Source organism: Symphalangus syndactylus, chromosome 3 (genome assembly GCF_028878055.3).
Source record: "Symphalangus syndactylus isolate Jambi chromosome 3, NHGRI_mSymSyn1-v2.1_pri, whole genome shotgun sequence".
Lineage (NCBI taxonomy): Eukaryota > Metazoa > Chordata > Mammalia > Primates > Hylobatidae > Symphalangus > Symphalangus syndactylus.
In genome coordinates this window covers 34,551,160-34,577,189 of record NC_072425.2, presented here as the reverse complement: position 1 = coordinate 34,577,189, position 26,030 = coordinate 34,551,160, and the positions used below count along the sequence as shown (strand labels likewise).

The 26,030-nt window shown below is 38.8% G+C and overlaps 1 protein-coding gene across 2 annotated transcripts in view; it reads right to left on the bottom strand.

Moving 5' to 3' along the window:
- The window catches only part of SVEP1 (sushi, von Willebrand factor type A, EGF and pentraxin domain containing 1), a 228,385-nt gene that overhangs the window by 59,560 nt on the left and 142,795 nt on the right, over positions 1-26,030 (bottom strand). For both annotated transcript variants that reach the window (XR_008656538.2, XM_055271527.2), the window contains exons 24-36: positions 25,757-25,958; positions 22,627-22,784; positions 21,563-21,764; positions 19,300-19,475; positions 11,684-11,808; positions 10,541-10,664; positions 9,615-9,785; positions 7,748-7,921; positions 7,201-7,320; positions 5,576-5,752; positions 5,205-5,289; positions 4,429-4,620; positions 2,891-3,058 (exon numbers count right to left, since the gene is read on the bottom strand). Coding sequence is in view for 1 of the 2 variants with exons in the window: in XM_055271527.2 (XP_055127502.1) it covers positions 2,891-3,058; positions 4,429-4,620; positions 5,205-5,289; positions 5,576-5,752; positions 7,201-7,320; positions 7,748-7,921; positions 9,615-9,785; positions 10,541-10,664; positions 11,684-11,808; positions 19,300-19,475; positions 21,563-21,764; positions 22,627-22,784; positions 25,757-25,958 (2,074 nt within the window). In the remaining variant the exon portion in view is untranslated. The remainder of the gene's footprint in view (positions 1-2,890; positions 3,059-4,428; positions 4,621-5,204; positions 5,290-5,575; positions 5,753-7,200; positions 7,321-7,747; positions 7,922-9,614; positions 9,786-10,540; positions 10,665-11,683; positions 11,809-19,299; positions 19,476-21,562; positions 21,765-22,626; positions 22,785-25,756; positions 25,959-26,030) is intronic.

Below are 26,030 nucleotides of genomic sequence, written 5' to 3'. Positions count from 1 at the left end.
TACAGCCAAAAAACACATGAAGAAATGCTCATCATCACTGGCCATCAGAGAAATGCAAATCAAAACCACAGTGAGATACCATCTCACACCAGTTAGAATGGCCATCATTAAAAAATCAGGAAACAACAGGTGCTGGAGAGGATGTGGAGAAATAGGAACACTTTTACACTGTTGGTGGGACTGTAAACTAGTTCAACCATTGTGGAAGTCAGTGTGGTGATTCCTCAGGGATCTAGAACTAGAAATACCATTTGACCCAGCCATCCCATTACTGGGTATATACCCAAAGGACTATAAATCATGCTGCTATAAAGACACATGCACACGTATGTTTATTGCGGCACTATTTACAATAGCAAAGAGTTGGAACCAACCCAAATGTCCAACAATGACAGACTGGATTAAGAAAATGTGGCACATATACACCATGGAATACTATGCAGCCATAAAAAATGATGAGTTCATGTCCTTTGTAGGGACATGGATGAAACTGGAAAACATCATACTCAGTAAACTATCAGAAGGACAAAAAACCAAACACCGCATGTTCTCACTCATAGGTGGGAATTGAACAATGAGAACTCATGGACACAGGAAGGGGAACATCACACTCCGGGGACTGTTGTGGGGTTGGGGGAGGGGGGAGGGACAGCATTAGGAGATATACCTAATGCTAAATGACGAGTTAATGGGTGCAGGAAATCAACATGGCACATGGATACATATGTAACAAACCTGCACATTGTGCACATGTACCCTAAAACATAAAGTATAATAATAAAAAAAAACTAAAAAAAAAATAATAAAACATAAAGTGGGAATAATATTTCTTCTTCCAAACTCCATCCTTGTAGAAGGAAGTACATGAGATGATTCACATAGAATTCTTCTAAATAAAAAATCCTCTTCAAATGAATAATTTTTAAATCATTCTCATAATTGTCTTAATTGATTCTTTAAACCACTTTTAGATAAACAACATTAGGCAGACATAAAACTCTTCTTACTGTATCTTCTAAGTGAACAATTTGTGAAGATGTGTATGATTTGTGAAGAGAGAAAGGTATAAATCTGTACATGTAGCATCATCTTTAATATTCAAAAATACATGCAAACACAAAATTCTAGGAAGAAATGAAGTAAAATATTACCAATATTTGTCTTTGGGTAATAAAATCATGAGTGACTTTTAAATATAGATTTTGTATTTTCTAATTTTATATGGTGATCATGCATTACTTTTTAAATCAGAAAAAGCCCCAGCAATAGTCAATATCTAGATATTGTTTGGAACCTGTATATTTGCTAAGATTTCACAAACATTTAAATGACTAATTTAAATAGTCCTATCATTAGGGGCAGTTCTTATGTGAGTAAGTCCACAAGGGATAGATGGGACCATCAAAAGCCATTCCTGCACTGACATTTTAATATTAAAGATTCCTTGTTCACTTAAGAAGATGTTAAGATTTGGGCTTCAGTTATTTATGCAAGTCTTTAACTCTTATTATCTTTTCGCAAGAAAACATTGTTGCCACCTGCTGGCAGTCATGTATTAGTGGAATAGTTTTCTATTCCCGTGAAGTAAAATCCGACTTCCATGAAAATACAGAAACTGCACCAATCATCATAATAATGGCTAAGTTTGTTGGGTTCATTGATTTTTTTTTTCTGGTTAGGCCATGTATTAGATCATTTTATTTCTCACAATATCCATAAGTATGAACTCGTTTTATGCAGGAGCACAATCAAGGCAGAGAGGTCACACTGTTTCCCCAAGGCCCCGCAGTTGGTGAACAGAGTTGAGATACAAATCCAGAAAATGGCAACTTTTCTGCTGTGGCAACTTGTGAAAAACAACTGTAGAAATCTGGAGTGTGAAAGCACTATTGATGAAAATATTTACTGAGGATGCATAGGGAAAAAACAATGATTGCAATGAAATGCAACTCAGATGACCTGAGATGTAGCCACCCCTCCATACTTTATTGGCTGCATTGAGACCCTAAATTGATAATCCCAAAGGGAGCCTTTCCCTTCTCTGTCCCTCACAGGGCTTTTGTGAAGATCAAATGAGACAATGAGTCTGAAAGCCCTTCGTAATTTGTTTCCCAGTTTCCAAAGATTATCTCTAAATTAAATAAGATCCTTAGAAATGTAAAAACCTGAACTTTATTATCTTTTTTCCTCCCTGTAGATACGTCATCTTTATGTTATGACTTAAGTCTTGCCTTTGGTTTGGCAGAATATAAATAAACAAACGCCCACTTAAAGGTACTTTTTGCATCTTTAATAATACAATATAAGGCTGGGCGCAGTGGCTCATGTCTGTAATCTCAGCACTTTGAGAGGCCGAGGTGAGTGGATCACCTGAGGTCAGGAGTTCAAGACCAGCCTGGGCAACATGGTGAAACCCCATCTCTACTAAAAATACAAAAAGTAGCCAGGTGTGGTGGCAGGCGCCTGTAGTCCCAGCTACTCGGGAGGCTGAGGCATGAGAATTGCTTGTGCCTGGGAGGTGGAGATTGCAGTGAGCCAAGTTCGCACCAATGCACTCCAGCCTGGGCAAGGTGATAGAGCAAGGCTCTGTCTCACAAAAAAAAAAAAAAAAAAAAAAAAAAGAAAGTATAATATGAAGATATTTTTTCACTGCATTGCCCAATGTCCATTATTAAGGGTCTAATTTGATATACTACTCAAATTCCAGGAAAATATTATTTCCACAGGAGAATATACTCCGTCTCTGCAGGTAGGAAATAAAAGCATAAGGCTCTCTTTGTCTTTGGCTGCCAGGAAATTAAATTTCGTGTCCAATAGAGCCCATCTCTGCAGTCGGGAGCATCCACTTCCCTGGCTCTCAATGATCCTTTCCTTCACAGGCTCTACTCACCCTTCTTTGCAAGTGTAAGTGACGGTGTTCCTGAAAGTGAAGTTACTCCCCATAATGACAGCATCTTTGATGGCAGGCGGCTCTCCACAGAAGACAAGGTGACAGGCAGGTGGCGCTCTGTCCCAGATGCCAGAAGCCATGCATTCAATAATGGAAGGGCCCTGTAAGCTGCAGGAAAGAATGATGTTACTCTTTCATTGGCTATGGATTTGCTGCTATAGAGATAAAACAGGAAAAACTCAGAAGAAAATAAGGAACATTTGAGAAATTTGAGTACACAAAAATAGCATTTCTCCATATTAGACTGCTTTATATGAAAGCAAGAGAAATCTAAACAAGCTATATACCATTTGAAACAATGAATGGGTGAAAACAATGTAACAACAGTAATCACTTGGTGCATAGTAAAATATTGAATCCGCTTATGGACAGTGGTGTAAGACACTCCAGACCTGTGAAGAGCAGATTACTTGGATGAGAAGGGGTCCATTAGACTGGTTAGAATCCAACAGGAAGAAAGGCACTCACCTAAGTAGCCAGGAAATCAGGGCAACTAAGGTCAAAGGGAACTGTCCAGGCCATGAGCCTGGGCATTTGAACCATGCTGCCCCTGACTCTGACCTCTGGTCTTCCTTTGACTTAAACCTCACATCCCTATGCCATGGCTTATCTGCCTTTCTTCTCAACCTGATTCTGATAGCATGCTTTAATTCACTCCACTTTCTGTTCACTCAATCTGTTCCACTTCAGATCCTGTTGATCACATTTCTGATCACAGCCTTTCTCCACTGTCTCTTCTGTTTAAACACACACACACACACACACCAATAGTTAATCTCTACAGTATTAAGAACCTAGCCCCTTATCTTGACATGATTTTTCATAACATTCCATGCAATGTTGAATATAAGCTTGGTAAGCTGTTTATAAAGAAATCCATCACAAAAGCATTTATTGGGTATTCTGTTTATGCGTCATAAACAATTTTTGCTTTCATGTTTAAAGTCTGAATGCTTATAGCAATTGAACTAGGACTCCCAGAGTCATAGTTAGATAGAATATTTCCTTGGGCATTTACCATTAGCTAGGTAGGCCTCAGGAAGCATACAGATTTGAGAATATCGTCGTATTTACAAATTTGTTTTTAGAGTCAGCCAGTCACGTACAAATGAAACCTATTGAGTAAAGAATACAGGCACGGTGGCTCACACCTGTAATTCTAGCACTTTGGGAGGTTGAGGCAGGTGGATTGCTTGAGCTCAAGAGTTCGAGACTAGTCTGGGCAACATGGCAAAACCCCCATCTCTACAAAATATAAAAATTAGTTGGGCATAGTGATGCACACCTGTAGTCCCTGCACTCAGGAGGCTGAAATGGGAGGATCACTTGAGCCTGGGAGGCGTAGACTGCAGTGAGCTGAGATTGCGCCACTGCACTCTAGCCTGAGTGACACAGTGAGACCATGTCTCTGAAAAATTAAAATAGGGAGCGAGTGACACAGTATTGTAGAAAGCTTGGTTGGTGTCTACAGATGTTACCTGTATCCTGTATCGCATGAATATGATGCAGTAGAAAGGTAGGTAAGCCCACTCAAAATATATTTTCCATTATTTATGTTTTCCGGACTAGAACACTTCACTGGTTCACACACAGGAGGGGAATGACTCCAAGAACCATTAGCAAGACAGGATGATTCTTTATCACCGGCCAGATTATATCCTTTATTACACCTAAAGAAGATAGAGGAAAATTACTGGATATAATTTGTTTTATTTTGCATGCTTTTATCTGTGCCAAAAACCTCTAAAAATATTAAGAATTTATACACATTGGAAAAGTTGATTTTTTTTCCTACTAAAATAATGCTTTTAAATTAATTTTTTTTTCAAGATTGAATACTGTATATCTTCCCCACAGGGAAGTAGGATAGATTTAAGAATTTGACTTGCCTTCAGTTTGTGTCATGGGTTAGTAACTACAAACAGGGAATCCTTGGCTTGAGAGTGGTGTGGTCTAGTCTGTTTCTGAGACATCAAGATTATTCATTAGCTAGGAGCATCCACTCTCAGGGTGCCTCAAGGGGGCACTGGAGGTAATGATAGGTTATTGGTCAGGGGATTTAAGGATTCTAGATATAACTACCGTTAAATTATTGGATTAAGATTTGTTCACACTACATATCATTCAATTAATTACATATTAATTCAAAAATGTCTTCTGGAATTATTTTCGCACCCCCTTTCTTTCAGTATTATATCACTACCAGTATGTCATCAACATCTTCTACAATATAGTTTTAATATTAGATACTTACCTATATGTCACTTTGCTGCCAAAGGTAAATGCTAACTCCTCAATGCAACCGTTTTCTGGAATAGCCGGTTTACCACAGGAAACAGCTTAACAAAGGAAAAACAAACACGTGACTTTTTTGAGACTGTGTGTGCAAAAATCTTTGAAATCTCAAGGGGCAGCTCAAGATCTTTTTTTGTGTGTTTCTTTGTTTTTTCTTTTTTTTTTTTTTTTTTTTTGGTGTGTGTGTGTGGGGGGGTCATGTTTAAACATGAGCCTAATACCTCAGTTCAAATACAAAGAACATTGATATAATATAACACTTTATATGTCTACACCTTACCTTTCTAGGATTGCCAAACATAAGAAACGTGGTAAATTTACTAAACATACCTTTACAATATGGTATTAGATGATTCCATTCTCCAGACTCCAAACACGTGATTTTGGTTACTCCCATCAACTGGTATCCTTCCTGACACGAAAATGTGACTTCAGCACCTACTGTATAAATCTCACCTGAGGAGTGGCCATTTTCCGGATTTCCTGGAGCCTTACATTTTATAGGTTCTAGAAACAAACAGTTTTGGTGGAATAATAAGTGGCCTTCACACAGCCATGCAAAGTCTCACAGCAAAAGAAAAGAAACCTGTTAAAATCACAAGAGAAAACCTCGTGAAGGGAAATGCATGAGGGCCCAGAGACACATTGGACATTCGGCCAGAACATACATTTAATAAGCATTTAAGCAATAATAGTTTGAAACAGCAATGCCTAACAACAATATACATAATTTTTCTGGCCCCAAAGGTAGGTGCTCATTGGGAAAGTAGTGGTGGTGCTAGAGCGTGGCTTAGAAAGGCATTAGCCTCTTTCATCTGTTCCCTCTTCATACCCAGTTTTTCAGAGCAATTGACTTGGTGTCAGGCTGAGGGAAAGGCTGAATAAAGCAGATTCAGGAAAGTTTCTAGCCTCCCTTCCCAAACAGAGTGTGGGCTCTGGGCTCTCCCTATCTACAGATTCAGGGTCGGTCACCACTGCTATAACAGGAAGGAGAAAAGGCTAAAGCAAGGTTTGGGCCAGCGTTGAGCAAGAAAAGTGAATATAATACTTGAATTCTCAAAAGGGGAGGATATATTGCATCAATCTTTTCAAAGGCCATTCGAGCTATATAAGTCAAGGAGTTTAAACAAATTCTTCAAGTAAACGCAATTATGAGCTGATTTTGAGGAAAACAGCCAGAGGTAAGCACAAAGATGTATGTCCAAAGATGCTTATTAAACTGTTTTCCATAGTGAATATCACTTAATATTAACATACAGAGAAAAGTTACTTACGGAGAATCCATAAAGTGAATTGTAGAACAGGAATTAAAATCCTGCTCTTAAACTATTTTGTGACATCAAAAATGTGCCTGATATAATATTACATGAAATAACTAAAATAAATAACTGTTTATATGGTGTGTTTACAGAGACATCTTATTGTTTTCCAGGAGTCACTCCTCACAACAAATGAAGAAATACAAAATGAGTTGAGAGATGATCTAGTATTATCGAAGCTATTTCAAAATATTGTAATGCAAGATATCTTGGGGAGGCAAGACGTCATTTTTTCCAATGATATAATTTTGTGTGACTGAGGCTGAGGAAAGATATTGATAGTGAAGATGTGATAAAGCATCTTTCTTGCTCTGATTGAGGCAGGGAGGTCACCGATTATATTTCTATATCCACTCTATTATTCTTGTACTATGTAGACATTTCAACATTCTAGCAGCATAGTTGGCTATCGGTTTTGTTTCTGAGAAATTGGGAAATTGGGGGAGGCACAATGCTACTTTAAAGCACTTTTAGTTGTTACTGATGTGTCTTTTGTAAGAACTTTATCTTGTCCGCCTACCTGTATGCCCTTTGAAGTTGAAACTATTATCTCACTTAGAAATAACATACACTTAAAATATGTACTTGGATAAAAGAATGGAATTAGGAACTTCTAGTTCTACATATATTAGTTACCTGCACAGTTTTTCCCATCTCCTGTGTACGGTGGGATACAGGAACATATGTAGGATCCATCTGTATTCAGGCAAGAAGCATGCTCACTACAATCTGATCCGACTGCACACTCATCGACGTCTAAAATGAAGACAGCTTATAAATATTAAAGTTGATTCCTTTTCCTTATATATCAAACATCTGTTTTTACTTTTAAATCATTACATATTACGTAATGCACAACGCTTCATATATTTGTACAGAATTTAAATATAACAGTAATAATCACATTGCAGATATACAATAAAAGCTATTATTTCCCTAGTTTATAGGTGGGCAAGTATAAGACAGGGATATATAAATATAGTCTTAATATGGAGCCTGATAAAAATTTAAAACATTTCTGGCACCTCTACATACAGCTGCTTTGTCACTATGGCTTGGCCAGAGCTTACTGGGATGAGATAAAGTTAACAAAGCAATGCCTCAAGAACCTCAGGAATTTGGGATGACTGTCATCTACAGAGCTAGAATAATCTCGTATAGTAGTTGCCAACATTTATCTCACCAAGGCAGGATGGTGAAACGCCGTTCCAGCTCCCATTATCTGTACAGAACATCCTTGAGTCACCCAATAGATAGTAGCCATTGTTGCACTGGTAGGTTACTGTGCTGCCAGCATAAAAGTCATCGGCTGAATGGAAGCCATTCTCCAAAGGAGGTGGCACCCCACAGCTAATGCCTGTAAGGTGACCAGGAAGAAGACAACGACATTAAGAGCAAAATACTCCAAGAACACTTTATTTGTATTAAACTAGCAGTTCAGTTAAGCATGACATTTTTACTGAATGCAAACATCAGGCTGAGGGTGTCCTAGGGATAGCAGCAGCCTGAACCCTTAGCGTCTAGCACGTTGCCTGGCTCATAGTAGGCATGCAATTCATTTATTCAAAAAACATTTACCCACTAGACGCTGATAAAGTTTGGATATTCGTCCCTGCGCAAATCTCATGTTGAAATGTGAGCCCCAGTGTTGGAATTGGGGTCTTGTGGGAGGTGCTTGGGTCATAGGGGCAGATCCCTCATGGCTTGGTGCTGTCCTTGCAATAGTGAGTGAGTTCTCGTGAGATCTGGTTAAGTGTGTGGCATCTCTCCCTCCACTGTCTCTCTTGCTCCTGTCATGTCATGTGCCTGTCATGTGATGTGCCTACTCTTGATGCCTTCTGCCATGAATAAAAGCTCCCTGAGGCCTCCCCAGAAGCTGAGCAGGTGCCAGCACCGTGCTTCCTGTACAGTCGGCAGAACTGTGAGCCAATTAAATCTCTCTTTTTATATATTACCTAGTCTCAGGTATTTCTTTATAGCAATGCAAAATGGCCTAACACGCAGACACTGTTCTAGGTGCTGGAGTTACAGCAGTGAGCCAAACAAACAAAATCCCCGCCTTATGGAGCTTATTATCTAGTGGGGTAGATAGGCAAAAAAAAAAAAAAAAAAAAAAAAAGGTGAATATATCAGGTGGTAACAGGTGCTTATCTAAAATAGCAGTCTAGCCTCCACCCAACCCTCATTTTGTATTACTTTTTTTTTTTTAAGATAGGGTCTAGTTCTGTCACCTAAGCTGGAGTGCAGTGGTGCAATCTCAATTCACTGCAACCTCTGCCTCCTGGGCTCAGCGATCCCCCCATTTCAGCCTACTGAGTAGCTGGAATTACTGGCACACACCACTATACCTGGCTAATTTTTGTATTTTTTGTGGAGATAGGGTTTCATCATGTGCCTAGGCTGGTCTTGAACTCTTGGGCTCAAGCGATCCACCCACCTTGGCCTCCCAAAGTGCTGGGATTACAAATGTGAGCCACCACACCTGGCCACACTTTGTATTTTCCTAGCCTTTTTTATTTTTCTTCACAGCTCTTGCTTCCAGCCCTTACCTTTATTATTTACTATAAATAAATATTATATTTATTTATTTTTCTGTCTCTCCTATTAGAATGTAAACTACATAAGAACAGGAGCCTTTTCCCCCCAACTGCTGCATCTCCAGGACCTAGATCAGTGCCTAGCACATAATAGGTACTTTAAAAGTTGCTGAATAAATGAATGAATAAATGCACTCGACTGAAGATGTCTCTCCCTGTTTTCCCCTCCAGCAATGACCCATCTATCTCTGGGCCTCCACCTGTAGGGTGTGTCTTTCCAACCCTTTCAGTTCCTTGCATCACCTTGGATGCATCCACAAATGGTCCCTTTGGATCCTAATCACCCATCTCCTTCATGATGCCCAGCACAGTTCATTAAACAAAGAAAAGGTTCAATGAATATTTGGTATATTTGCTACTGTTAAGTATTCACTCTTTGTCTAGCATTCCTGAAAAGAGTTCCTATGTTTTCAATATTTTTCAAAAGTCACTGCTTCAAGAAAGGCAGCTCACGTTCACAGTGAGGAAGTGGTTGTGTCCACTGTCCTTGATTCAGACAGTACTGCACAGGGTTCCCGACCAGCTGGAAGCCTGGATCACAGAACAGATTGATTTTGGAACCTGGCTTTAAATCTTCTGATGCAGTTCTCAGATGAGGCACTGACCCTCCTAAGCGTGGGCAATCTGAGGGCAAAGAACACAGGTGCAGAGCTTGTCAGCAACATAGTGGTAGCATCACCAAGTCAATGATTTCAAACTGTATTCTGTATCAGCATTTGAGAGCCACCTTACTGATGTGAAAACAAGTTAACATGTAACCAGATCACCGGCAAGCAAAATTACTAAAAAAAAAAAAAAAAAAGAAAGAAAGAAAAAAAAGCATTTGAGTCAATAACTCTCCCTCTTTCAAAATATTTTAGGAATGTTAATGAAATGTTCTTGTATAAGTTATCAAAAGCCATAAATTCTAGGACAGTCTAAGAAACTTATTTAAATAAATTTAATTTTATGATACAGTTTTGATCATTCAGTTTTAGTGAGCAGATTGCAACATCCATCGCTTTTCTCCCTGTGCTACCTGTTCTTAGATACCTTCTACAAATTATAGAACCAAAAGAGTACCCATCTCAAACAGGTGCATAGTATGTCGGTGGGCATTGAAAAAAATACCCTCATCTCTTCTCTAATTTTCCTGATTTTATTTTACTTTCATCCAAATTTCCTCCCTAATTATATCTTGTTATACAGAATATATCTTAGCATTAAAAAAAACAAATCCTTTGGATGAAAATAGGGTAAATATGAATTACTAGTTACAAAAAGTAGATTGACAGTCACATACAATTGGACCGATAGAGAATTCTGAATTGTATTCTTTTGCTAAACAGTCCCAGGGTGGTCAAGAGATAGTGGGGTCTATGAAAGAAGGAAATTCTCACCAGAACAAAATATGCTCTTAGAATCGATCTTCACTTTCCCCACAATTCCCAACAAGAAATCAGGCCATGCTAACACGTTTCCTTTACTGAGTTCCTCTGGGCAGGAGGTAGCCAGTGACTTCACCTGAAAGTTTAATAACACTTTAGATAAGCCTTACTTGTTCCATTAAGATGGAGTTATTATACGTTAATTTAGTCCTATTGAAAACATTCACAGATCTTTTAGAGATGGAGGTGGAGGGAAGCAGGTATGATTTCAGGGGCAGCAGGAGATTCTCTTCTGGAAATTTCCCTCTCTCCCAGCTCTATCATTCCCTCTCCCAGCTACTTCTCCCACTAGACTCATTGTTGTCTGAAATTTTGAAATCCTACACCTAGAATTCCCTATGTAAAGCCATGTGGTTTGTTAAGGGGTTGTAGAGGCTCTCCCCTTCTTCATTCTATGTCTTTGACCTCTGACATAGAATTGAGGAAGCTGAGGCTTAGAGATTCTTAGAGGCTCAGCCTCTGTAGTAATAAGAGCGAACATTTATTAAGCCTTTACTATGGGCCAAATAATACCACAAATGTATATGTAGTATTTTGTTCAGTCTTGTCAAAACTCTGCTATGTAGTTCTATTTATCTTTTATAGATAAGAAAACTGAAACTTAGTGAGATGGAATAACATGTTCAAAATCATCACAGTGAGTTTGGGGTAAGACTGGGATTTGAACCCCAGCTGTTTGACTCTAGGCTGGTTTTAGCCACTAGGTCATATGGTGCTCTCTATGGATGATCTCGTGCCAGCCTTAAATTTCTGCATCTTCAGTCAGAGGGATTTGAAGCATTACTCTTTATGACTTTCTCCTGCTTCTTTGGTGATATTCTTAAATTTTATTGGAAAACATTATTTTGCAAAATCTAAAATAATGTTTTCAAATAAAATTTAAGAATATCACCAAGAAACTAAAAAGGGTGGTCACTGAAAATTACTGTAACTTCTGCCTAACTTCATCTATAACCGCAGCATCAAATGATACTGGTGATAAATTCTGATAACCAAGAGCTTACAATAAGTTATGTCATCATTAGGCTGTTCACATTTTTACTAGGTTTGTACCTTTGCATCTCATTACTGTCATACACTGAAAATGGAATTGACCTGCTGTGGAGACAGGACATAGTCCCAGAGGTTGAGCTGGCTTATGGAGCCCACAAAAGACTCAGCTGGGCTGAATCCCTCTCCTTTTTTGTCTTGCTCTTGCCCCAGAACTAATGCACCACCACCTGAGGAGAGAGAAAGAGAAAGAAAAGGAGGAAAACTGGCCTGATGGTCTGTTATTCCTAAAATCTAAATTTAATGAAAGCATGGCTGATACAGATAAATGAAAGAAAATTACTGAAAAGCAAAATTCTGTAAATTTACTGCAGGTTTTATCAATAAGAACAAATTCAATGTTTTATATAGCAACTTAAAAATAGACAGGATTTAGAATGTTGATTTATAAACCTGTAACTACAAAAACTATATTCAATACATATATATGCATATAATATTTTATGTTGACAAATTAGGTGTTATTTTGCTTACTTTCTTGTAGAAAATCACCCTCCGTGGAAGTGGCTGCTCTGTATTTTTCTTATTCCTTAAGCTACAATGATATAATTTCTATCACCAAGTCCAGGGAACTTTCTAAAGTTGCCAGGGGTCTCCTAATTGCCAAATTCAATAGAAATTTCAGTATTCATCTCTGTGACTTCTCTGTATCATCTAAGCATTTCATCCTATTCAACTTGCCTTTCTGGTTGTGCCAGACAGTCTTTGTCTGCACTGCCAGACTTACCCTCCACCCTTCTCCACTCAGCTTTGTGTCCCAAAGGTTGTCCCCCTGAGCTGCATCACCCGGCTTCCTTGTCCCCTGGCTTCTCTTTGTTTCTGGCCAGTGAAGAGCCAGCATGAGATAAGAAAATGGGATGAGAGAGAACTTGAATCTCCTGTATCCCTTCCTGCCAGGCAACCAACTAGGAGTGGCTTTTTCTTTTATTTCTGAAGAGATCAGGGGATTCTCTCCAGCACTACAGGTTCCTAACTTCTGGCAACAATGCCTAACCCTTGTCACTTCAGGCCCATCCCTTACAACCATCTGTTGTTGCTAGTCATATGTGTTTTACTGTCATATTTTGGTCTTCTTAACCATGCTCACACCTTTGAAAACAGCCCTTCATTAAACTCACTTTAGTGACACTACCTGTTTCCTGCCAGGAGCCTGACTTGATTGCAGTACGCTTGATTTCTATCAGAGCATTCTGTCCTGGTTTTCTTTGAACCTTTCTGCTCATTCTCAGTCTCCCTTCTCTGCCTCTTAGAAGTGATCCCAAGATTCTGCCCCGTGACTTTCTTCCTTTAACTACTCTTTTTATTTCAATAGTTTTTGGGGAACAGGTGGTTTTGGGTTACATGGATAACTTCTTTAGTGGTGATTTCTGAGATTTTGATGCACCCATCACCTGAGCTGTGTAAACTGTACCCAGTGTGTATCCTTTTATCCCTCACCCACTTCTCACCCTTCCCTCAAGTCCCTAAAGTCAACTACTCTTTCAATTTGATCTCACTTGTTGGCCAATCTATGTCCATAGATCCCTCCTTCATGATTTCCTGATCTACGTGTTTTTAAATTGTATTAATAATTTTAGTTAATACATGCACAGAAAATTTTTAAAATAAATTATAAAGAACTCCTCTTAGAAATAATTAAGTTTTTTGTATTTCTTTCCAGTTTTTATTTTGTTTTAGTGCATGTGTATGTATGTGTGAGGTATTTTAAAACACATAACTCAGTATCTTACTATACAGAATGTTTGAATATTGTTGAAGGTGTTGTGAGACCATCTTGAACATGTTCTCACTTCATGAGTTTTAGTAGTTATGCTATTTTTTTTTTTTTTTTTTTTTTGAGACAGAGTCTTACTCCTTCACCCAGGCTAGAGTACAGTGGTACAATCTCAGCTCACCGCAACCTCTACCTCCCAGATTCAGGTGATTCTCATGCCTCAGCCTCCAAAATAGCTGGGATTACAGGTATGCACCACCACATCCGGCTAATTTTTGTATTTTTAGAAGAGACGGGGTTTTGCCCACCGTCACCACCCATGTTGATCAGGCTGGTCTCCAACTCCTGGTCTCAAGTGAGCCAGCCACCTCAACCTCCCAAAGTACTGGGATTACAGATGTGAGCTACCACGCCTGGCCTAACTATGCTATTTTAACACATGAATGGACAACAAAACATAATTTGCTTCATTAATTAAACAGCCCCTTATTACTGGATGTTGTCCTTGTTTCTAAGTTTAATACTAAAATAACACTGAGATAAACATGTTTATATATAATTATACGTATGTTTGAATTATTGATTATTTCCATTAGATTGATTTCTGCTAGTTAAACTGATGGTTACAGGCAACGGATTTCTCTAAGGCTTTTGATGCAAGTTTCTAAATTGCTTCCCAGAAAGACTGTATCAACTTACATTCTTGCCAGTGCTCTATACACCGGTTTGCTATGCTGAATCCTAGCCAGTTTTATCGTGTCACTAAAAACAACTTCGCCAATTTGATATAAAGCAGTATCAGACCTATATCTTTAGTTGTATGTATTTTTGTGACTAGAAATTCAACATAGACCTCAAACTCAGTATGTCCAAAACCATATACACAATCTTTTCCCCTCTCACCAACTCCTTTTCTCAGAATTCTTACCTTAGCTAACAGACACTTCAATAAACTTGGTCACTCAAACTGAAGCCAGTCATTCACTGCTATGCACTGAACTGTGTCCCCGACAAATTCATATGTTGAAGCCCTAACTCCCACCATGGTGGTATTTAGAGATGGAGCCTTTGGGAGGTGATTGGATTTAGATGATTCATGAGGGTAGGGCCCACGTGATGGGACTAGTGCCTTCATAAGAAGAGACACCAGAAAGCTTGCTCTCTCTCTCCCTGCCATGTGAGGATACAGTGAGAAGGTGGCTGTCTACAAGCCAGGAAGGGGGCTCTCACCAGGAACCAACCATACTGGTACCCTGATCTCAGACTTCTAGCCTGCAGGACTACAGGAACATTAATTTCAGTTATTTTTATTTTTTTATTTTTGAGGCAGATTGTCACTCTTGTTGCCCAGGCTGGAGTGCAGTGGCGTGATCTCACCTCACTGCGACCTCTGCCTCCTGGGTTCAAGCAATTCTCCTGCCTCAGCCTCCCGAGTAGCTGGGATTACAGGCACCCGCCACCATGCGCGGCTAATTTTTTTTTTTTTTTTTTTTTTTTTTAGTAGAGACGGGGTTTCACCATGTTGGCCAAGCTGGTCTTGAACTCCTGACCTCAGGTGATCCACTTGTCTCAGCCTCCCAAAGTGCTGGGATTACAGATGTGAGCCACTGCGCCCGGCCAATTTCCGTTATTTAAGCCACTTTGTGTATGGTAGTTTTTTATGGTAACCCGAGCAGACTAAGACAGCCACGAAGGGTGTCAATTGGAACTCTGCAATATTTATGGATTCTCAATCATCCTGGCCATCCTTATGCCTCTGGTCAGCAAGCTATTTCCTTACGTGGTTACTGTAAGAGTTTCTTGGTTTTATTTTCCTGTTCCTTCGATCTACTTTTTACTCTTCCATCATTGTTGATATTTTAAAGATAAAAATGCTTTTTTTAACCAGAAAAGAAATATACGTTCATTATGAAAATATCATAAAGTCAATAAAAATCACCTATAATCGCACCACTTAGAGAAGAGATAGTTGAAAACAAGAACACACTAAATTAAACGAACACAAAAAAAACCACCGCCCCCACCTCACTTGATAATGCCATTTCCTTTTGAAATACCTTTAATGTCTCTTAATTCACTGAAGGAGAAAATGTGCATTTCTTGGGGAACATAAACAGGCTTATTACAGCCCAACACTATGTTATGTTTCAGCTTCTTTCTCTATCATGTCTTCCTTTTCTTCTCTTCTATATACACTATGCTACTGCTTTGGGGATCAGCCAACCATTCCTCCTCACACAAACCCCATTCATGGCTCCCTGCCTCTGCATGCAGAGCTCCTTCTGTCTGAACTGCCTTTCCCTGTTCTTCTGACTCATCCTTCAAGACACAGGCTGGTTAAATTCAGCAGATGTTTATGAAGCTACCAATAATGTGTTGTCGACAATACCAGGCACTGGACTTACACAGATGAAAAAACATTTCTTCTTCTAAGAGATGATAATTCTAAGGGAAAATTCATACATAAATACTTTCCGATACAGTGTGGTTAATGCAGCAATGGAGGCATGCAGAGTCAAAGAAGAACTGAAAGAAAAAGCTCAGTGAGAAAGGGCTGGGCTCAGGGAAATCTTTCAGACCTGGATCTTGAGGATTAAGAGTTAATCTCATTTATTGCGGCACTAATCACAATAGCAAAGAGTTGGAACCAACCCAAATGTCCAACAACGATAGACTGGATTAAGAAAATGTGGCACATATACACCATGGAATACTATGCAGCCATAAAAAATGATGAGTTTGTGTCCTTTGTAGGGACATGGATGAAACTGGAAAACATCATTCTCAGTAAACTATCGCAAAGACAAAAAACCAAACACCGCATGTTCTCACTCATAGGTGGGAATTGAACAATGAGAACTCATGGACACAGGAAGGGGAACATCACACTCCGGGGACTGTTGTGGGGTGGGGGGAGGGGGGAGGGACAGCATTAGGAGATACACCTAATGCTAAATGATGAGTTAATGGGTGCAGGAAATCAACATGGCACATGGATACATATGTAACAAACCTGCACATTGTGCACATGTACCCTAAAACCCTAAAGTATAATAAAAAAAAAAAAAAACAACAAAAAAAAAGAGTTAATCTCATGCAGAAGGAAGATATAGAGAGTTTCTAGGCAAAGGAGTGGGTAGAATGCCAGAAAGAATTCTATAGCGTGATGTGTATGGTAGATACTGAGGGTGTCCATCCACATCCCCTGAGGTCCCCTCTTCCATTCTGAGTGCTACAGCTTCTAATGGTCCCATACCTGCTCCATCTGTGGGCATGTATCAATAAGCTAATCTAAGTGGTGAAGGCAGAAGGGGCCATGAAAAGGGCACAGCCATAAATTAAAAGAGTTAGGCCATAGGAACGCAATTTGAGAGACTCATTTTAACTCTTCTGGAATTCTGTTTCTTCATTTCTAAAATAGTAGCATAACTACTCTATTAAACTCACATGATCATTGTGACAAAAATATTGTGTAAATTTTGTAAAAATATTTGGGTAATTAGGCATAAATGGTATTACAAGGAAGTTTTGGTTTTGGCACTGGCTTCCTGTTCAAGCATATTTTACAAAGAGGCAGAGGATGATAGACCACGTTTTAAATTTATCAAGAGTGATTTCATCAAAATTATCTTATTAGATATTGCCCTAGTATTATAAAATAATGACATGATTTTCAAAAGCAGCCTCTATATTAATCTCCCAATACTCCCATCTTACAACAACCTAATATTTCTAGTTTGTCTCTGTTTTTCTTTTCTTCCCCTCCAAATTAATCTCCCCAATCCATTTCTTCATAAATCACTCTTGCTCCCTAAATTCATTAAACATCCTGAGCCTCCTTCTCTGCCCTCTCCTCATAGCAAAATGCATGTGTCCTTGACTCTACAGCTCTGTCCTTTGAGTCTTCCGTTTCTGGATCCTTAACACTCAGATGTTGCCTTACTGGCTGGATTGGCGCTTGGCAAATGCTCAGTGTGTGGATACACATCCAAGGATCTGTCTGTATGTTTCATTCCTCTCTTCAGTTATTCTGGGGTTTAAGGAAGAGTGGCTTTCTCTTTTATTTTTCATTTGTCCCAAGTTTCCCTCCCAAGAGAAGCATAATGCTTCTTAGAGTTCAGATACTAACTCTCAGTGCTGTCCCTGCACTGGGGAGTCCTTTTGTCCTCTGGTTAGAAACCTCTTTGTTGTTTAGGAATTTTCACATACACCCTATTACTTTTTTCTGCTCGTGCCCAGAACCACCTAAGCTGCCCTTCCTGCCATCTCCCCCAGCCATCTTAAAATGCTTCAGTAACTCCCTACTGATTTTAGGGTGAAAACCTCAATCCTTAACCTACACCACATGGCTTTACGTGATTTGGCCATGTCCACCCTCTCTACCTGCATGCCTTGCCTTCCCTCTTTCAGCCTGCATTTCAGATACATCAATCTTTTTCTAGCGCTTTCAACAAGGCCCAGTCTCCTTCACTAAATTAGTGCCTGATCATCCTTGAGAGTTAGCGACATCTCCACAAGCCTTGATGGACTCCCCATTCTGCATCAGCTCCTTGGGTACAGGCTTTCATAGAATGATGTTCCTTTCCTCCATGGTGCTTGCCTCAGTGTGAAATTACACATCATTTAGTGTGATTATGTGATGAACACCTCACTCCCCGACCACAATAAAAGCATCTGGAGAGCAGGGACCACGTGACTTTTGCTCACCATTGGGTTTCCAGTGCCTTGCATAGGTGCCTGGCTCTCCTAGTGAGTGCTTAGGACGTATTCTTTACATTCACAAGTAGATCAATTTTGATTTCATCTGCATGGATTTTTGTAGTATTAAAGTGAAACAATGCATGGACAATAATTTCTTTCTTTTTTTTTTTTTTTTTTTTTTTTGAGACAGAGCCTCTCTCCATCGCCCAGGCTGGAGTGCAGTGGCGTGATCTCGGCTCGCTGCAGTCTTCGCCTCCTGGGTTCAAGCGATTCTCCTGCCTCAGCCTCCCGAGTAGCTGGGATTACAGGCATCTAACCACCATGCCTGGCTAATCTTTTTGTGTGTTTTTAGTAGAGATGGGGTTTCACCATATTGTCCAGGGTGGTCTCAAACTCCTGACCTCGTGATCCACCCTCCTCAGCCTTCCAAAGTGCTGGGATTACAGGCGTGAGCCACCGCACCTGGCCAATAATTTCTAATAAATAAAATAAGTATTGTATTTGAGGTTTTGCAAAGGTCATCTCATCACAGTTTTATGAAGTTTAGTATTTTTGTGCAACATTTATTAGTATACTGATCCTAGTTTCATACAACTTACTTCTAGAATATATTAGTCAGTTTCTAATACTTTAATTCATTTTTGTCTATTTAATTTCCTTTCAGTATACCTGAAACAAATGAGCAAAGTAAAAAATAATGTCATATGCATATACTTCTATAGATGTATCCAGATAGAACAAGCTTATTGCCATGTACAATGCTGAGAACCTGGGTCACCTAATGAAATTTAGTTTGCAATTCTTCAAACTAAAACTCCTGGGATATTTATTAAAAAGTATTTTTTAGAAGACAAGCCAAGATCTATTTGAAAAGAGCCATAAAAGATGGATAGCAGTAGTCCTGCTTATATACTGATTACAAAACAATCCTTAAAATAAACAAAAAATACCAGTAATTAATCTCCTTGGAAGACAGTTTAGCAACCAGCTGTTAGTTCAGCATGCTTCTTGGTAGTCTTAATGTAGATCTTCAAAGGCATTTCTCACACAGAGAGGCAAACAGCTTACCTAGGGAAAAAAGTTTCTAATAACCCATAGTTAGGATAATCAGGGAGTAGGAAATGAGAGAGATAGCTGTTAATCTTTGTTTGAAATCAAGGACAACAATGCTAGCAAACCTGATGTCCATTTAAGCAGCATCACCTCTAGAGTCCAACAGAATTATACTCATTTTGTTAAAACATACCAGGTATGGGCAAACCAACAGAGAGGCCAGCACCACCGTCAGATAATTTCCCATCGATATAGACTTTCCAGATGCCATTGGCACTTGTCCAAGTGATTGCAATATGATGCCATCTGCCATCATTCACCGAGGGACAGTTTGTTATCTTTTCCCTGCCATTCACATAAAGAACCCAGCTGTAGAGAGAAAGATTCCAGGGAATGTAGTCATTAGCCATATGTTGCAATCCTTACTGTGGGGCATGTTACTATTTTTCCTCTTTTTCTTTTTTTGTGGGTAAAGTACTTTGTGTAAACCCATTACTCTTTTTTTTTTTTTCTCCATTTGGTCACATTTTGTAGAAGCAGATTTGATTTACTAATTACACTTTATTGTAGCTCACTGAAAATTGGTTTGTGTTTCTTAAACACTGAGGGGTAGGAAAAAGTCTTAGGATGAGCCAGGAGAAATTGCTCCAATTTGAGACAGTTTACCAACTGGCTGTTTTGGAGAGAATGAATCAAGAATGGAAAGGGTGAGAATTGTGTAAATGTTAGACTGACATCCTTCTTCCAGAACGTAAGTTTCTTAAGACCAAGAACAAATTTCAGATGTTTCATAGATACTTCATCAAACAAACAATAAGTCTGTTTGATGGTTGCTGCTATGATATGAATATTTGTGTGCTCTCAGAATTTATATATTGAAATGTTACCACCAATGTGATTAGGAGGTGGAGTCTTTGGGAAGTGATTAGGTCATGAAGGCTCTGAAGAGACCACTTGCACCTTTCTCATGTGAAGACAGAGTAAGGAGGTGCCATCTGTGGACAGGAAAGTAGGGCCTCCCCAGACACTAACTATGCTGGCACCTTGATCTTGAAGCCTCCAGAACTGTGAGAAATATATTTCCATTCTTTACAAGCCACCAAGTCTATGCTATTTATTATAGCACCCTGAATGGACTAAGACAGTTGCTCATGTAGTCATATGTCAAACAAAGTATGCTGATCCAAAGAAAAGAATAATTGAAACAACAGGATGGCCAGACAGAAGATGTTTCCAATAATTGTGTCATTCAAGGAAATGAAAAAGCTAATAAGCAGTTTAAAGTAAAAAATCTTCAAAATCAAATGGAGAAAAAGAAACGATTAGAAAAAATTGGTAATTAAGATAAAAATTCATTGACTACTTCTCCCAGCATCTTATCAGATCCTGTTTACAGATGTTTATGAAAAAATAATATTTTTTGCAATATTAATGGTTTCCTTTCTGCATTTTTCCAGTTTCTCTCCTTATTCAAAGAGGCAACAGGTTCTCTCTTTATATATATTTTGTCTCAAAGGAGGATTTTTGCAAATACTAAGAATAGTATTCGAGGATGGGAGACTTCTACCAGAACAGTGAGATTCTCCTGGATTGGGGATAGAAAAAAAAGCTCAGTGGGTTTTGAACACCAACAACCTGCTCATAAGTAGGCCAATGATTTCAGTGGATCTGAGAGGAAAAGGCCATGTGGTGCACCGCAGAATCTAACCACACTGAAGTTATGAACCTGAAGTTTTGCCAAGGATTTCACATGTTTAAAAAAGCAGTGGTTTTAAAGGGACCACAAAGGCTGGGTCAGTGTACAGCTCAGTGATAAATAATGTGGACAGTTGACCAATGATGGAAGTCCTGCTCAAGTCTGTGGCTCTTTGGCAAGACTCTGGGTACAGCTAAGGTTGGCTCTACTGACAACCCATGGGGATGGGGCCCTGGAATTGGAATTAATGGATTCTAAAAAAAAAATATGCACACTGAGTTTGTATACTGATTTGTATGCAATACACTTGTCTCCCAAGGGTCAATGATGTCACTGAAATCCCTTAACTTTTAGAGATCCTATTATATAAAAGAAAGAGCATCAGTATTTGAGTCAGAATTTGAGACTTAGCCCTGCTACTCCCAAGGTGTGAGATTTGGGGTAAGTCATTTAGACTTTCTGAAACTTTATTCTACTGTCTGTAAAATGGACACAGTTCCTCAAGTCATTGTGAAGATCAGATGAAGTAATACATATGAAAAGACTTAGTAAACAGCAAAACACAATACATGTTTGAGGTATTATCACTAACATTTTACCTTCTTACAGAACTTGTTCAGATGCTCCATTTGACTATTGACACCCTGCTGTTTTCTGGGAACACCTGACCCTCTACTTTCCCATTTCCCATCCTCAACATCAGTTCTAATTCGGTTCCAGGAAAGGTCTTAAGCATAGCCTTCCCGACACTTCTGCTTACCCATTATAATCAGTCAGGAGCAAGGTATTGTCACTGCCGTTATCAATTGCATAGGAGATTGGTGTTCCATAGTTCATGTTATCAGAGGATTTCATCCAGAAGGTACAGGTTAGAGCATGGAGAGATGGGAGCACGCCATCTAGCATGACGTATCCATAGATGCCAGAAACTTCAAAATCCAGGTTAAAGCCTGTAGACTGTTCTGCAATGAATAAGAAAAGTGTGCAGACTGTGGCACTTGAAAGACATTTCCAATTGTCAGAGGAAGCAGTGCTATTGTCAAAGAAGCTCATTTCAGTGAATATGATTATTTATCTAAGAAGCAGTTTCAAAATTAAATACATATTATTTACAAAATACATAGTGCATTCTTTTAAATAAAATAGCCATTGAGTGTATAAGATAGGAAAAACATTCAATAGTGAAAGGAAGCAGAGAAACAGGAAGTAGCTGGAAGGAGAGGTGGAATTGAAATGCTACTAAAGCCAGGAGATACTAAAGCGTGTCTGTATGCTGATGAGAATAACTCAGTAGAGAGGAAGTAATTGATGTCACAGGAGAGAAGGAGGAGGTGCTGCAAGGGCAACATGCTGCCCTACTCAGGATTCTGGCTTTTCCCTATTTCATGAGCAATTCAGCTCTGCCCCAAACCTGCATAGACCACTCAATAAAACAAGTCTTACAGCTAAAAGACTCTAGTATCCTGAGAAAATATTTAGATTTGATCTGTTGATTCTCAAACATGTCCACGGATTCTCACCTCTGAAGTCAAGCGGCTTATCAAAGTATCCTTTCTATTATAAATAAGTAGAATGGGAAGAGTTCTAAAAAATTAAATTTCCTCTATTTCCCCCCTAAATTTTTAAGCTTTAATTTCATCATCTGTGCCACTGAGGATAATAGTAGTAGTACCTAGTTTGTTGGATGGCTGTGAAGATTAAATGAGTACAAAGTGCTTGGCATAGTTTTTGGCCTATAGGCAGTGCTTGCTGCAGGCAAAATTGGTATTGTTATTATATTACTATTGTTAGTATTGTTATTAATAACATTGAGTTTATACATACCTGTTTCACACCTTTTGCCTGAAAATCCTGGCTGACATTTACAACTGTATGAATTTAATTCATCCACACAGGTGGCCTGATTTCTACATGGGTTAGACTGACATTCATTGATGTTCAATTCACAGTGTGATCCTGTGAAGCCAGCTGCACACAGGCATCTGAAAGAAAACAAAATGTTGTAACAATTAGAATAGTTGTAGGAAGTCTCCCATTTATGATAATCTTATCTCAAAAGACTTTGAAAATCAAAATGCTGGAACACATTTTCCACATCAAAACAATGCTTTAATTGCAGGTTACTTTTTCCAGTTCACTTGATTAAATCTATGTAAGACAAGATGTATTAGAAATGTCACAGTAGCAAACATAAAGTAGAAAGTAGTTCTAGTCCAGGTGAAATATAATTCATACATTGTGGTTTCTCTCCTCATAGGAGTTATCAGAAAAATATGAAAAGTTCAAATGCTGTTCTAAAGGCTTTTATATGTTAAGGCAATTTTCATAACAATGAGGTAATACTAGTACTAGTCCCATTTTACAGATAAGCTAAACTGTGGCTCAGAAAGATTAAAGAATTTGCCCAAGTTCTATTGCTACCAAGTGGTGGAGTGGGGTTTTGAATCAACCTATATCCTTTTTCTTAATCAGGATGCTATGTAGTTTCTGTGCTATGCAACAAACCATTTTAAACTCATCAGAATGGAAAGTATATCTGGTAATGTCAAATGTTGACAAGAGTGTCATAAAATAGGAAGTCCCATATAATGAGTAGGACTACAATTTGGCAATGTCATGAGAAGTTGAGAGTTTATGTTCCCAGAGCCCTATAAATCCGTTTCTTGTTTTCTGCTCTAGGAGATAATTGCACAAGGTGCACAGGGACCCATATAACGAATGTTCATAGTAGCATCATTCTAAATGTCTATGGAGAGGAGAATAAGAAAATGAATCATAGTGTAATTAATTCCATCATGTAATGGAATACTAAGGAGCAATTGAAATGAACAAACCAGAGCCAAATGTAACCACCTTGATAATACTTGGAAATATCATGCTGAGTGGAAAAAAAACCAAATTGCAAAAAGAATATGTATGTTATGATACCACTTCTGTAACATGTAATTTATATACTGTTTATGGAAGTCATATATGTAGCAACATACAAAACCCAAATAAGAAAGATATATTCAGACTTCAGGATGGTGATTACTGCTGGGGGAAGAAGGTGAATATGAATGTATGTGTGTGTGTGTGTGTGTGCACGTGTGTGTATGCATGTGTCTATGTTGGAGGAAATCCAGCCCTACCTTTAGAACTTATGTCTTTAAAACAAAAGATGTGAATAAAATATGGCAAAATACTAAGGTTTGATAATCACAGTGATCAGTACATGACTTTTATTATTGTAATTTTCTGTGTGACTGAAATATTTTGTAATTTAAAAGGACTGGTCCAATAAATGCGAGTTAATGTTATTGTTACTTGCATGTCATATGAAGACCTCTTTGATATTGACCTAACAGTGACTAATAGGAATAACTAGTGTTTGGGGGATTTAAACAAATCTCAGTTGGAATTGGGGGATCTTTACTGGGTCTCTGCATTTGATGGTAAATCTATTTTGACTATAATTTCACTCACCTTTATCCTCCTGTGTTTGGTGTCTTTACAACACTATCATATCCTCATCTATGAAATAGATTCACTTTGTCAACAACCTACATTCCTTCTGAATTGGGAGCGTATACCTTCCCCTTTCTTCTAGTTAGGATTTAGACAACTTTAGTATTATCAATCGTTTTAAACCCAGGAAAGAGTTTGGAACTCTTGTTGTTCATTTGGAAATTTCTCATTGCCTACAGTTAGGTATTATATGCCAGAAAATGTCAAACACCCTTCAGAAAGCGATGCTACATGGTAAGACCTCATTACCATATTGAAGGTGAAACTCTCATCGGCAGAGTTGACTTCTTATTTCTTCTGGATAGTGCCTTGGCTGTTTGTGGGAGGATGGTAATGGAAGGAGGCTGAACTAGAAGGAAGGGGATTGGGAAATGTTGCAATTGGGCTAGATCTCTTTCTTTTTGGTTTTGACTTTTGCAAACTTATAAATCCAGCAGCATCTTGAGGACAATACAGTTTTCTAAAATTTTGCAAGCAAGAGAAATCTGTCTTGTGTACTACAGAGGTGCTGTCTTCTGTAGTTCCCTGCAAAGAGTAGGGGATGGAACAGGATAGTCTTGATAATGACAACAGGAGAGGGTTGTTTTTCAAACTGTATTCTACTGGCACCTAGGAGCTGCCTCAGGGAGACATAGTCTTTCTCCCCCTCAAATACTACTATTTTCAGCCACAAAAGCTTAGCTTTGATTATTTTACTTTTTTACATTCATGTTAGATTTCTTTTGAACCAAAGGTTACTAAACTAAAAAAAAGTTTGAAAATCATGGACACAGAATAAAGATGAGCACTATCACAGTATGATTGCAGATTCTATTTTGATTTTGTCTGGTATAAAAACTTTAGCTAAAGCACAGGTGGATCACCTGGAGTTCAAGACCAGCCTGGCCAACATGGTGAAACCCCGTCTCTACTAAAAATATAAAAGTTAGCCGGGCGTGGTGGCGGGAACCTGTAATCCCAGCTACTTGGGAGGTTGAGGCAGGAGAATTGCTTGAACCCGGGAGAAGGAGGTTACAGTGAGCCGACATCGTGCCATTGCATTCCAGCCTAGGCGACAAGAGCAAAATTCCATCTCAAAAAAATAAAAAAAATAAATAATTAAAATATGGGCTTTGTCTAGTGCTACTGTATTTGCTTCTGAGTGATTATATTTCCTTTCATCTTTTATGACTTTCCAAGTATAAAACGTTAGTTCCCAAACATGGCTGTGCATCAGAAGCATTGGAAAACTTAAGCCATAACAGGTTGCCTATTTTAAAATGATAGGCTGTACTTCAGGCTTAGTGAAGTAGAAACAGCAGTGGGAATATTCAACTGTAGCCTATCCTCGGGCCAGCATTTGAGAACGACTGACTTTAGACTCAAAGCAATACTCCATAAAGGCTGCAGAATCACTGAATAGTTTAAAAAATAAAAACAGTGAAAAGAATCAGACTTAGCCTTTTACCTGAAGCTATTGGCACCGTCTTTACAGGTAGCTCCATTTTTGCATGGCTGACTGAGACACTCATCAACGTTCTTTCCACATCGGGTACCCAAAAATCCAGGTGGGCATTTGCACAAGAATCCCCCAACCTGGTCTTCACAGACTGCATTATTTAAGCATGGGTTTGACTGGCATTCATTGACTTCTGTTTCACAATGCAGGCCTGAGGATGGAGAAGGAAGAGAAACAGCCCAAATGATTAACTCCCTGGGAACACTGTAACTAAAGTGTTGAC